This window comes from Pelophylax lessonae, assembly GCF_965119305.1.
Source record: "Pelophylax lessonae genome assembly, chromosome: 6".
NCBI classification, from domain to species: domain Eukaryota; kingdom Metazoa; phylum Chordata; class Amphibia; order Anura; family Ranidae; genus Pelophylax; species Pelophylax lessonae.
This window is the reverse complement of record NC_138773.1, coordinates 292,646,813-292,659,892: the sequence shown is the minus strand read 5'-3', so window position 1 is coordinate 292,659,892 and position 13,080 is coordinate 292,646,813. Positions and strand designations below refer to the sequence as shown.

General features: G+C 43.2%; 1 protein-coding gene across 1 annotated transcript in view; it reads left to right on the top strand.

Moving 5' to 3' along the window:
* LOC309558740 (uncharacterized protein) overlaps positions 1–13,080 on the top strand; it is a gene marked incomplete at its 5' end in the record, with an annotated part of 184,416 nt that overhangs the window by 158,171 nt on the left and 13,165 nt on the right. The window contains 3 exons of the mRNA XM_082261787.1: positions 1,345–1,454; positions 5,711–5,845; positions 9,773–9,993. Coding sequence (XP_082117913.1) covers positions 1,345–1,454; positions 5,711–5,845; positions 9,773–9,993 — 466 coding nt within the window. The remainder of the gene's footprint in view (positions 1–1,344; positions 1,455–5,710; positions 5,846–9,772; positions 9,994–13,080) is intronic.

Below are 13,080 nucleotides of genomic sequence, written 5' to 3'. Positions count from 1 at the left end.
CCATTTCTTAAAGATATCCATAAAAAGTGTCGTTTAAAGTTTGCCACAAGCCACCTGGGAGACACCAAACATGTGGAAGAAGGTGCTCTGGTCAGATGAAACCAAAATCAAACTTTTTGGCAACAATGCAAAACGTTATGTTTGGTGTAAAAGCAACACAGCTCATCACCCTGAACACACCATCCCCACTGTCAAACATGGTGGTGGCAGCATCATGGTTTGGGCCTGCTTTTCTTCAGCAGGGACAGGGAAGATGGTTAAAATTGATGGGAAGATGGATGGAGCCAAATACAGGACCATTCTGGAAGAAAACCTGATGGAGTCTGCAAAAGACCTGAGACTGGGACGGAGATTTGTCTTCCAACAAGACAATGATCCAAAACAAAGCAAAATCTACAATGGAATGGTTCACAAATAAACATATCCAGGTGTTAGAATGGCCAAGTCAATGTCCAGTTGAGAATCTGTGGAAAGAACTGAAAACTGCTGTTCACAAACGCTCTCCATCCAACCTCACTGAGCTCGAGCTGTTTTGCAAGGAGGAATGGGCAAAAATGTCAGTCTCTCGATGTGCAAAACTGATAGAGACATACCCCAAGCGACTTACAGCTGTAATCGCAGGAAAAGGTGGCGCTACAAAGTATTAACTTAAGGGGGCTGAATAATTTTGCACGCCCAATTTTTCAGTTTTTTATTTGTTAACAAAGTTTGAAATATCCAATAAATTTTGTTCCACTTCATGATTGTGTCCCACTTGTTGTTGATTCTTCACAAAAAAATTACAGTTTTATATCTTTATGTTTGAAGCCTGAAATGTGGCAAAAGGTCGATAAGTTCAAGGGGGCCGAATACTTTCGCAATGCGCTGTAACTATGTAACCGCTCCAGTTAAACTGTTACAGAAATAGGATTATGAGTCCTCATTATTGTGCCAAAAGTTCAGCAGCTTAATCCTTCTGCAGGATAGTCATTTCTTCTCTGTATGAACTGTAGTCAAATCTCTGAATATTTTTTTTTATATGGCCCAGTGACCTTAATGAACCAGATATAATTGTATCATATTGACTAAAAGTACTTTGTACATCATTGAAGGAGACCTTTTCACCCTTTCACTGTCATTTCTCATCTGTAAAAACAGGAGGTGTGCAATTGCATGTCCAGAAATAGATATACATTTGCTCTTACAAATTATAATGAAACTTACATTATTGGGTACACACATAGCTGTAATCTGCGCCAACCAATCAGAATCCATCATTTACAAATTAGCCTAAACAAAACTGCTAAATATTGAATATATCTGATCTCACTGAAACTTTTATTTTCTCATTTTTTGTCTATCTAGTTTTATGGAGGATGGTTTGCAAACCCAATTTTCAACAATGGCGACTACAACGAGATAATGAAATCACGGGTGCTAGAAAGGAGCTTAGCACAAGGCCTGACACAGTCTAGGTGAGAATTTGTACAAAAGTTTGGCTCGCTGAATCCACTCTGTGCAAATTTGTGTAATATTAGGCTGTCATGTTAATCCAAGTGTATGTAGCACTACTCCCATGGGAGCTGCTGGTTACGGATTCCCCTGGGTTACCCATAGCAACAACTTGATGATTTAGCATATTCTAAGTGCTTGGATTAGTCAGAAAACAGTCCAGGGGTTTGGGTTTTTGTTGATTTATTTGAGAACTGGGATAGGAGAAGGGATGAGTGGAATACTCCAACTGTATAAATATGCACAATTTGCTGGGACATCTGATTAACACTGAATGCGGCAAGGCCGCTGCTTCGCCATGCCATTAAAGTGAAGTAGAATTAAGCGAACTGCACCGTACAGTGAATCACTCTTCAGGGTCCTACTTGGCACCCCCATGTTCCCTACTCTTCGGGGTTTTACACGGCACCCCCTTTACTCTGACACACTGTGTGAGCTGACCCTTTATCCTCTGACTTCACTAGAGTGGTCCCCCTTCCTGGGCAGACCCTTTGGCAAGTCCCCTGGCACTCACGGACACTGTTCCTCCCAGAGGACTCTGCCAGCAGCTCCACTGTCAGCTTTACAGGATCCTCTGCAGCTCAGCTCCACACCTGGTTCACTAGGCCGACCGCCAAAAAACACTTTCCTCATGCAACAGGAGGAGAGGCAGCTGTCACCCTCCTCCTGAGACTCTGCTTCCCGCCAAAGACACCCTGTCACATGTCCCCCTGGCCTTTATAAGCAATCCCAGGATGCACTGCAAATGGGCCTTCCCACTGAAACTCTCACAAAAGCCTATGTGTCACTGGCTGGGTTTCCTCCACTGTCCAACAGGCTCCCCTTTTGGATACAGGTGTGACACTCCCTCATACCCAGTGAATCACACATGGAAACATGCAACAGGCAAAACTAGAAGATCACGCTCCCCTGAAAAGCAGATGGAGCATATTATGCTTTTTCCTAGCACCTACTGTATCTAGGAGGGTGCTACATGTACACAAACATACAACAGGTCTGTGTACAGTACTGTTGGGGTACAGAAACTGGAGTTAAAATAGTAATAATGCCTCATTGATTTTTACCTGGGAGGAGGGATGCAGGGGCATGGTTTGCCAACTGTGCTTCAATAGACAAACACAACTCCAGTTGGGAACACGCATGTGTGGGGAGCGACCAGCAACAGGGAGACAGAGGAGTTACTCAGTGATAGACTAGGTTGCCGGGAAGGAGTAATACATTTTATGTATGTCTGGACTTTCTGAACTAAAATAAAAAGGGTTTAGTGACCCCCTCTTTTTGCCTTCTGAGCTAAACTACTCTAACCCCCCCCCCCCCCCCCCAACGACATATGAATTTCCTCAGTTGGGACACAAACAACAATAAAGACCTAGTTGCACAAGGTGGAAAGTACCCAGGGACGCCCTAGGCAAGACCAGCTACTTGCGCCCCCCCCAAAAAAAAGGAAGGGGTTAAAAACTCCTCTATGTCATACCCAGTGACCCTGATCTGATGGTTCCTCCATGTTATGCTTTCATACCCAGTGACCCCCCCCCCCATATTCCTCCATGTCACACTCGGGGACCCTAATGTCCCTCCGTGTCACACCCAGGGACTTTGATGTTTTTCCATGTCACACCCTTGGACCCCAATATTCCTCCATGTCATGCTGTCATACCCACTGACCCTGATGTTCCTCCATGTCACACCCAGGGACCCCCGTGTTCCTCCATGTCATGCTATCATACACAGTGACCCCAATGTTCCTCTATGTCAGACCCTGATGTTTTTCCATGTCACAGTTGGGGACCCTGATGTTTCCCCATGTCACACCTGGGGACCCTGATGTTCCTCCGTGTCACACTTGGGGACCCCAATCCCCCATGGCACACCCAGGCACCCCAATTCCTCATGGCACACCTGGTGACCCCGAACTCCTGTTACACCCGGTGACCCCTATCCTCCATGTCACACCTGGTGACTCTGATTCCCCATGGCACACCTGGTGACCCCGATTCCCTTTCATACCAGGGATGCTCCATGTAACACCCAGGGACCCCGTTCCCCTGTTCTGGGGACACTCACTGGGCGGTATGAAGAGAGTGGCCCCCCACTCTGCCCTCCTTCACAGTGATCCTGCTGATTCCTTCTCCCAGGATGCTCCTCTCCTTGACTACAGTGCTCACCACAGCTCCAACCGACTCCTGGTGGAGGGAAAAGCAGCAGTCAGAGAGCTCCGCATGTCCTTCATCACCAACCTCCTCAGACCATTCCGGTGCCTCGTCGCTTCTGCCCCAGTAAAGGTTCTGCCCTCCAGTGCAGAGCTTCGGCTCAGGTTAAGCTCTCCTCCACTCCCTGCTTAATACCAACCCAGGGAAATGAACGGCTGTCCACCAGCTCAGTGCAGAGAGTCACTTCCTGCCTGGGGTTAAGGCCGTTCAGCTCCAGCTGAAGAGGATCATCATGCAGGCAGCACGCTGGTGGACTCACTTCCTGCCTCTTAGGGCCCCTCCAACAGTGGTGGAAAGCCAGGGCCTGATAGTTCCGCCACTGCCCAAGACACCTGGCATCTTTCTTTGTCCCTTCTTCCTCCCCTACCGCCACCTCTCCCCTCAGCTCACAATAATCATTCATGATGGAGAGAGAGTGCCGACTCCTGGCTGCGCCCCTAGGTGGCAATGCGCCCTAGGCAGCTGCCTAGTTTGCCTAGTGGAAGCACCGGCCCTGAAAGTACCACAAGCAGAACTGATGAAGTCCAGATTTAATTTTATTTAGAATTTTGAATCATAAAATAACGTTTTGTGGGTGGCAGTTTTTTGGGTGGAGTGGGTACTTGGTTTTGACAGGTACTTGCTTCCATTTCTGGCTTAGATTGTCGCTGCAAACTCCTTCCCACATCACAGGTCCCAGAAGACTACAGAACCATGGTTCACTGTGGTCCTCAACTCCTGTAGTGGGAACCGATCCTCAGGGTCTTTGTGAGATACTGTATGTATTAGCATCTGCTCCTCTGCTGCCAGCTCCAATGTCTCCTCTCTACTACCTCTCACCTAGATCACTTTTGGGACTATTCACATAATAATTTTTTTGAATACTCAGCACTTTGCACTTTACTATACCTGTTATCACCTTTAGGGAAGATTATTACTCCCTTATAAACACTATTGTATTATTCACATAATAATTTATTTTGATTATTCAGCACTCTGCACTTTATTATACCTGTTATCACCTTTAGGGAATATTAATACTCCCTTATAAATATTCATCACTCAGGTGTGTGAACAAGAAATTACTCACCCCTGATTGTCTAACAGCAAGCGCTATATTAACCCCTCAGGGGGCTAATTACCTTCACGATTTTTTAAACTATAGCAGCTGCTTAATAACACGCTCTTATCACTTGACACCAAATATTTATTTATTTATTCAATTAAAATACACCGGTTTAGTAACTTATTTAGGATCTCTCCAGAGGGGCGAGGATATATACTTATATAGTATATTTTTTGTCATACAGCAGTAAATACCGGTAGTCGTTCCCTTCCTTTACTTTTAGACATCTTTTTTTAAGTAGACCAATGTATTTTCCTTGGAGCCCCAAAACTTTTTTCCATTGCTTTGGACACAGCAGGGAAGGGCTAAATGAACTTTTGTTGAGTTATTGCTATCTTAGACCTCATTATGGAGACTATCCTTTATTTTCTCCCCCGGGGACAGGAAGTGGAGGGAAATTTCCTGAGAGCTGGGACAAAAAGCATTTATTTATTTATGTAAAGTAAGAGCCGGTTCACGCTAATCCGACGTCGCCTGACAAGTAGCTCCCAAGTCGCTCCGACTTAGAAAAAGGTTCCTGCACTATTTTTTGGCAAAGTCAGAGCGACTTGCATTGACTTCTATTATGAGAAGTCATTTGCAAGCCCCGATAAAGTCACGCTGCACGGGCGACTTCAAAGTCGCCCGAAGTTGGGGCGACTTTGAGTCGGATTAGTGTGAACCGACTCTAAAACCTCTGTTGGCTATTTACTTATGCCTGTTTCTTATTGCCTTTGTAGACAACACTGTTCCTCAATCACCTGGTAACAGGGAGGAAAAAAAAGTATAGGAAGTTCTCTCAAATGGGGACACAGCAATAAAAACACTGATTCTACATTTTTCCCAGTAGATCCGAAACTGGAAACAGTTTTGGGCCAGAGATGTGCTTTATTGTAGTAACATTTTGTGTTTGAATTACAATCAGGCTTCCTGAATTCACAGAGGAAGAGAAAAAAAGAATTAAAGGAACATATGACTTCTTTGGCTTCAATCACTACACCACCGTCTTGACTTCTCCCCTCAATTTTCCCCAAAGCACGCAGTCATATGATGCAGACAGGTAAGAGACATCAACATGCTTGTCGCTCACTTTATATATAACTCCAAAATGACACTTTTCCTTTCCAAACGCAACACCATGGCACTCAATACAATGAAAATATAATAAGCCACATAAGTTATCTTTATTTTCTGTCCTGGGGTGTAGGTGACACTGGTATGTTTGCAAATTACTTATTTACAGAGTGGAATAGCATATATAACATGTGTCTAAATTGATATATGACTAAATTGCTGCAACTAACAGATTATCTCTTTTAATTTTATGTGTTGGCGTGCTTATGAAAGACATAAAGATTAACTCAACTTTTCTTGAGATTTTTGTAGAAGTCAAATTGGGACTGCTTTGATTTCAGGTCTTTTTTAATCTCTAAGCCCCCGTTCACATTGGCGCAATTTGACAGATGGCAGCCTATTGCCAGTAATGGGAGACTTTGCGGCGCCGCACCAATTTCCAAACTGGAAACCGGACTGAAATGCTATAGTTTAATACTATAGTCTACAACAGTATTCTCCATGATGCGGCACCCAGGCCGTATACAGCTGTTTGCTTGCCTATATCCGGCCCGTGTGACACTATTCCTCCCTCTGACCTCAACAACAGGGTATTATTCCTCCCACTGACACCAATGATGGAGTTCAAATTCTTCCTCTGACACCAATGATGGCGCACTATTCCTCCCACTTACACCAATGATGGCGCCCTATTCCTCCCACTTACACCAATGATGGCACACTATTCCTCCCACTTACACCAATGACGGCGCACTATTCCTCCCACTTGCACCAATGATGGCGCACTATTCCTCCCACTTACACCAATGATGGCACACTATTCCTCCCACTTACACCAATGACGGCGCACTATTCCTCCCACTTACACCAATGATGGCGCACTATTCCTCCCACTTACACCAATGATGGTGCCCTATTCCTCCCACTTACACCAATGACGGCGCACTATTCCTCCCACTTACACCAATGATGGCGCACTATTCCTCCCACTTATACCAATGATGGCACACTATTCCTCCCACTTATACCAATGACGGCGCACTATTCCTCCCACTTACACCAATGATGGGGCACTATTCCTTCCACCTACACCAATGATGGCACCCTATTCCTCCCACTTACACCAATGATGGCACACTATTCCTCCCACTTATACCAATGACGGCGCACTATTCCTCCCACTTACATCAATGATGGCGCACTATTCCTCCCACTTACACCAATGATGGGGCACTATTCCTCCCACTTACACCAATGATGGCGCACTATTCCTCCCACTTACACCAATGATGGCGCACTATTCCTCTCACTGACACCAATAATGGGGCACTATTCCTCGCACTGACACCAATAATGGCGCACTATTCCTCTCACCTCACTGACACCAATAATAGGGCACTATTCCTCTCACTGACACCAATGATGGGGCACTATTCCTCTCACTGACACCAATGATGGGGAACTAACTCTCCCACTGACACCAACAATAGGGCACTATTCCTCCCATTGACTACAATAATAAAGCGGAGTTCTACCCACTTTTAAAACTTTGCGCCATCCAGTTCATTGTTGCAATTTAAAAATATATTGGCAATTTTTTTTGATCGATTTTAACTAAATTTAAATTGCATATCGATTCTCTTCCTGTGTATCTCACCGCAGCGAGGTACATCACTTCTGGCCGCTCATTGGCTCCTTGGAGTGTCATCAATCCCAGGAGTCAATGGGCATCCCCGGCTGGTAGCATTGGGTTATGTCCAAACAGGAAATGATGCGATGCATGGTGGAGATAAGCGCCATCCTGGGAGAGAGACCCAGTGGGCTTCACATGCCCACAGTCTGCATGGCCGCACTGTGCAGGAGAACTAAGTTATCAATGCTTCACAACTACAGAAAAGGGGACACGTTTGCAGATAGCTAATTGTAAAAGAATGAGCTGTGACTATAACTGGAGTAATTTTAATTAAAAAAAATAAACAAAAAAAATGTCTGGAACTCCGCTTTGAAGTGGTTGTAAACTTTGTTACACCACTTGTACCTACAGGTAGGCCTATAATAAGGCTTACCTGTAGGTACTGTGAATACCTCCTAAACTTGCACCATTTAGGAGATGTCCAGAGTGCTTGCACCTGATGACGTTGCATTCTCTCTGAGGGTCCGGCTTACTGTGCTGGACCTTCAGAGCCCATGCCGCAAACATGCACGGGAGTGATGTTATTAAGGCTCCGGCCACTCACAGCCCACGAACTGGGAAGGAACACCAAGGAAGATGTCAGCTGTCTCAGCGATGAGCGGGCGCCGCTGGAGGGCTTCGTTCTAGGGTAAGTATTTCATAATGAGCTTGTATGCGATGCATTATGCCTTTGTCCTACAGGTTTTTTTTTTCGTCCAGGGTTTTACAACCTCTTTAACCACTTTACCACCGGAGGATTTTGCTGTCTTCCGTCCAGGCCACTTTTTGCGATTCGGCGCTGTGCAACTTTAACTGACAATTGTGCGGTTGTGCGACGCCGTACCCAAACGAAATTTACGTCCTTTTTTTCCCACAAACAGAGCTTTCTTTTGGTGGTATTTGATCACCTGTGCGATTTTTACTTTTTGCGCTATAAACAAAAAAAAGCGTTTATTTTGAAAAAATAATATTTTTAACATTTTTTTATATGAAATTCCCCCCCAAAAAAATGTAAAAATCTAATTTTTTTTTAATTTTTGGCCAATTTGTTTTCTGCTACCTATGTTTGGTAAAAAAAATCACAATAAGCGTATTTTGATTGGTTTGCGCAAAAGTTATTGCATTTACTAACAAAGGGAAAGATTTCTGTCATTTTTGGTGTTTTTTTTTAAACGCGTAATGGCGGTGATCTGCGTTTTTTTTTGCGGGACTGCGACATTGCGGCGGACAGATCGGACCCTTGACTGACATTTTTTAAACTTTTGGGGGTACCAGTGACATTACTGCAGTAATCAGTGCTATATATATGCACTGTTACTGTAAAAATGACACTGGCAGTGAAGGGGTTAATTTTATTGGAGAGGGAGGGGTTAATGTATGCCTGGTGCTTACTGACGTGTGGGGGGGGGAGGTGACTGTGTGAGACAGGGACAGATCGGATGTCCAGCTATGCTGAACACTCCGATCTGTCAGTCCCTGTCACTATGGAGATCCGCCTGCTCTGTTTACACAGGCGAGGGGATCTCCTCACTCGATTCCCCGACGATTGGGGCAGAGCAGCGGCGATCGCCGCTGCTCCTCCCCTGGCCCGACTCCCGCTGTGAATGAAAACAGCGGGAGCGCTCCTCCGGCGGCGCGCGAGGGCCGCCTACAGGGGGAGGAGTCCAGCGACGTAGGTCTACGTCGCTGGACGGGATCGTGCCACTTTGCCGCAGTACGCTCAATGTGAGCGGTGGGCAAGTGGTTAAGAACCTTCTCCACCACCCCCAGGGGTGCTATGTAATTTTTCACTCCCACTGACCACCAAGCCTTAGGCATTATCTACTTCCACTGTCCAGCCCCCCTAAAGTCTCAAGGGCAGTAAACTGGCACTGTGTTTACAAAGTTTGGAGACCCCTGGTTTACAACATTAAAGTGGCTGTGAAGGCAATTTTTTAAAATTAAAAAAAAAAAAAAAAAAAAAACAAAAATAAAGGTATATTTACCTGCTCCGTGCAATGGTGTTGAACAGAGAGGTCCCTTACCTCCTCTCCTGGAGACTCCTGCTGGTGCTGTCCACTCCTCTCTACCTGCGGGTGCCCCCTCAGCAAGCCATGTGCATATGTAAATCCCATACCTGAAAGGCAGAAATTTAAATCATTTGGCAGGTAAAACAGTTTGCATTTATGTATTTTGTGTGTTTTTTATTACTGTTTTCAATATTCAAAATTCAATAAATGACACTGAAATGCCTTTACCTAGGGGAGTAGCAACTATGGCTGACCGCAGCTGGCTCGGGGCCGGTTCTATTTGGCTCAAAGTGACTCCTTTTGGCTTCCGGAGGATTCTGAATTGGATAAAGGAACAATACAACAACCCCCCTATTTATGTGACAGAGAATGGAGTTTCTGAACGTGGGACAAACCTAAATGACAAATGGCGGAATCACTACTACAAGCACTACATCAATGAGGCTCTGAAAGGTACAAGTAAAATAAACTTCATTAAGAACTCCTTAAAGAGAATCGGCTTAGTGGGAGCTGTCAATGTGTTGGTTTGAAGTTAGGAATTATTAAGGTATGTAATGGGCTATATAAATATAAGACCATTACAATACATACAGTGAGTATAGAAAAAAATCGCCCCCTTTAAAATAAACACATTTTGTTGCTTTGCAGCCTGAAATAAAGACAGACACAGTTTTTGTTTGATCCAGCTGTATTTACTGAGTGCAACTTATAACATCCAAGTGAAAGATAGAACACCAGCATGTTTGGAAAAAAAAAAGTCAAAAATAAAATCACTGAGTTGGAAAAAGGATTACTTTGTGTCAGTATTTTGTTGAACCATCTTTTGCTTTAATTACAGCCTTTAGTCTGTTGGGATAGGTCTCTACTAACTTTGCACATCTAGACTTTGCAATATTTGCCTACTTTTCTTTGCAGAACTGCTCAAGTACAGTTAAATTTGATGGTGAACATTTGTGGACTGAAGTCTTCAAGTCATTCCACAGATTTTCAATGGGGTTTAAGTCTGGGCTCTGACTCTCTGACTAAGCCATGCAAGGACATTCACCTTTTTATCCTTCAACCACTGTGTGGTCATTTTTGCTGTGTGCTTTGGGTCATTGCCATGTTGGAAGGTAAACCTTCTTCCCAATGACAACTTTCTGGCAGAAGGCAGCAGATTTTCCTCAAGAATTTGACGGTATTTTGCCCTATTTATTTTACCTTCTATCCTGACAAATGCTCCAGTCCCTGCTGCAGAGAAACACCCCCGTATCAGGATATTACCACCTCCATAACAGGATATTACCACCCCCATAACAGGATATTACCACCCTCATAACAGGATATTACCACCTCCATAACAGGATATTACCACCCCCATAACAGGATATTACCACCCCATAACAGGATATTACCACCTCCATGCTTTACTGTAGGAAATGGAATGCTGTTATTTGGATGGTAAGCTGTATTGGATTTCCGCCAGACATATCGTTTGGTGTTGAGCCAAATAATTTAATTATTTTTATTTGTGATTATTTTAAAGGGGGTGATACTTTTCTATACCCAATGTATATATTTTTTTGGTTTGGTTAGATTTTTTTGATGGACAATTAAAATGTTGCAATTGGAATATTATTTTGAAGTTTTATTTGTAATTTCCTAGGGTGATAGCGCTGAACCTTATTTGCTATGTTGTTAATATCTTAAGTGGTATAATACATCAAGGGGCATCTACACACTATTTTATTTTCATTAGGCAAAAGGTTTGTTCATTTGGAGTATCACATTTTTGATAGGATAGACGCCCACTATTAATTATTTATAGAGTAGATACATTACAGATCCCTAAAGAGCCCAGACTAGGATTTTAGTAATGGAGCACAGCAGAGGTTCAAGTTAAAATGTTTGCACTTTTCCCTCCCCTGCCCCTGAAAAGAAAAAATAATCAGGTTACATTTTGCCATATAGTGTACATTTCCTTTAAATCTATGACCCTTTTACATGCTATAGATATTAGGATAATAATCCATTAAAAATAGGATTTTTGTACTTACTGTCAAATCCTTTTCTTGGAGTGCATTGGGAGACAGGAAGTTTTAAACCTTTGGGTTATACTGCCGACTACAGGAAAAATTGGACACTCGCAAAAAAAAAAAAAAAACATAACTTTACTGTTAGAGCTACAATATTGTGGAATTCTCTACCACAAGAGGTGGTTTCTGCGGGAAGTATGGTGGCTTTCAAAAGACTCTTAGACGTACATCTCAAGAATCAGAACATTCAGGGGTATTCAAGATGATTACGGCCACACACACCTACACAGGTTGAACTGGATGGACTATTGTCTTTATTCAACCTCACCTACTATGTAACTATATTTAACTGTAGGCTATCCCAATGTATAACCACTCAGCTATATACATATCAGCATGCCTCCGTTTTGTAGCAAAGCAGTAAGAAGAACGTGATCATTAACATAGAGGAGCGTGTCCCCCAGTGGACTTGAATAAGAGGATTTTTAAGATAGGAGCAAAAATACAATTTCCCTTCTCGTCCATTAAGGGACACAAGAAGTTTAACATTTTCAGGACGTACAAAAGCAGTCCAACTGAGAAGTGACAAAGCTTTGTTAACCTGGTTTAACTTGGAGAACAACCTTGGCAACCTTCTAGAAAACAGTTGGCTAATGCTGAAAAGGAGCTCACAGACGTGGTGGAGTTATCATTCACAGGAAAAGAAGCCGATCCTTGAGACCATAAGCTTGAATGGCGGTCTGTCTGATCCACCTAGAGATGGTGGATGCAAAAGTCAAGATGCCATTCGAGGACACATCAAGAATGACAAAAGGGGAATCAGTCTTTCTGAGAAAAATAGATTAGATAGATTCACACACCCCGAGCCACATCCGGACAATGGAATGACATTTTCTTTTGATAAAACCTAGCTGGACAAAAGATGAAAAAACAATGTCCTGGTGAAGGTACAAGCTAGAGATTACTTTAGACAAAAAGGACGTCTTATGATTTTAATAAACCCTAACCAGACAAAAGAACAGAAGAACAGATGAAAGGCAGAGACTACTTTAGGCAAGAAGGAAATAGTGATATATAGGTGATAGTAGAGAAAGGAAAACCTCTAATGGGTTCAGATAGTGGGTTCTGAAGTGCAGCGAGAAAAAAGTTTGGATCTCCCAGAGTTAAAAGGAAATGGAGTGGGAGAACCCCATGGGAGATCTCCTGCACAGAGCTCTTCTTCAAATAGTGAGGGGTCGACGAAAATATTTTCGTCAAATAAATTAACACTATTTTAGTCAACTAAAACTAAATCAGTTCAGATGACTAAAAAACGACTAAAACTAAAATGGCATTTTAGTCAAAATACTATGGCTAAAACCAAATCTAAATTTGACATCAAAATGAATACTGCACGGCCACATAAAAAAAAGTAGGGAGCTTCTAAGCTGCTGAAAGCAAGAAATTCTAGAGAAATGCTTAAATAATGCATTATAATATAACTAAACCCATTCGATTTTAGTCAACTAAAATGTAGGAGATTTTA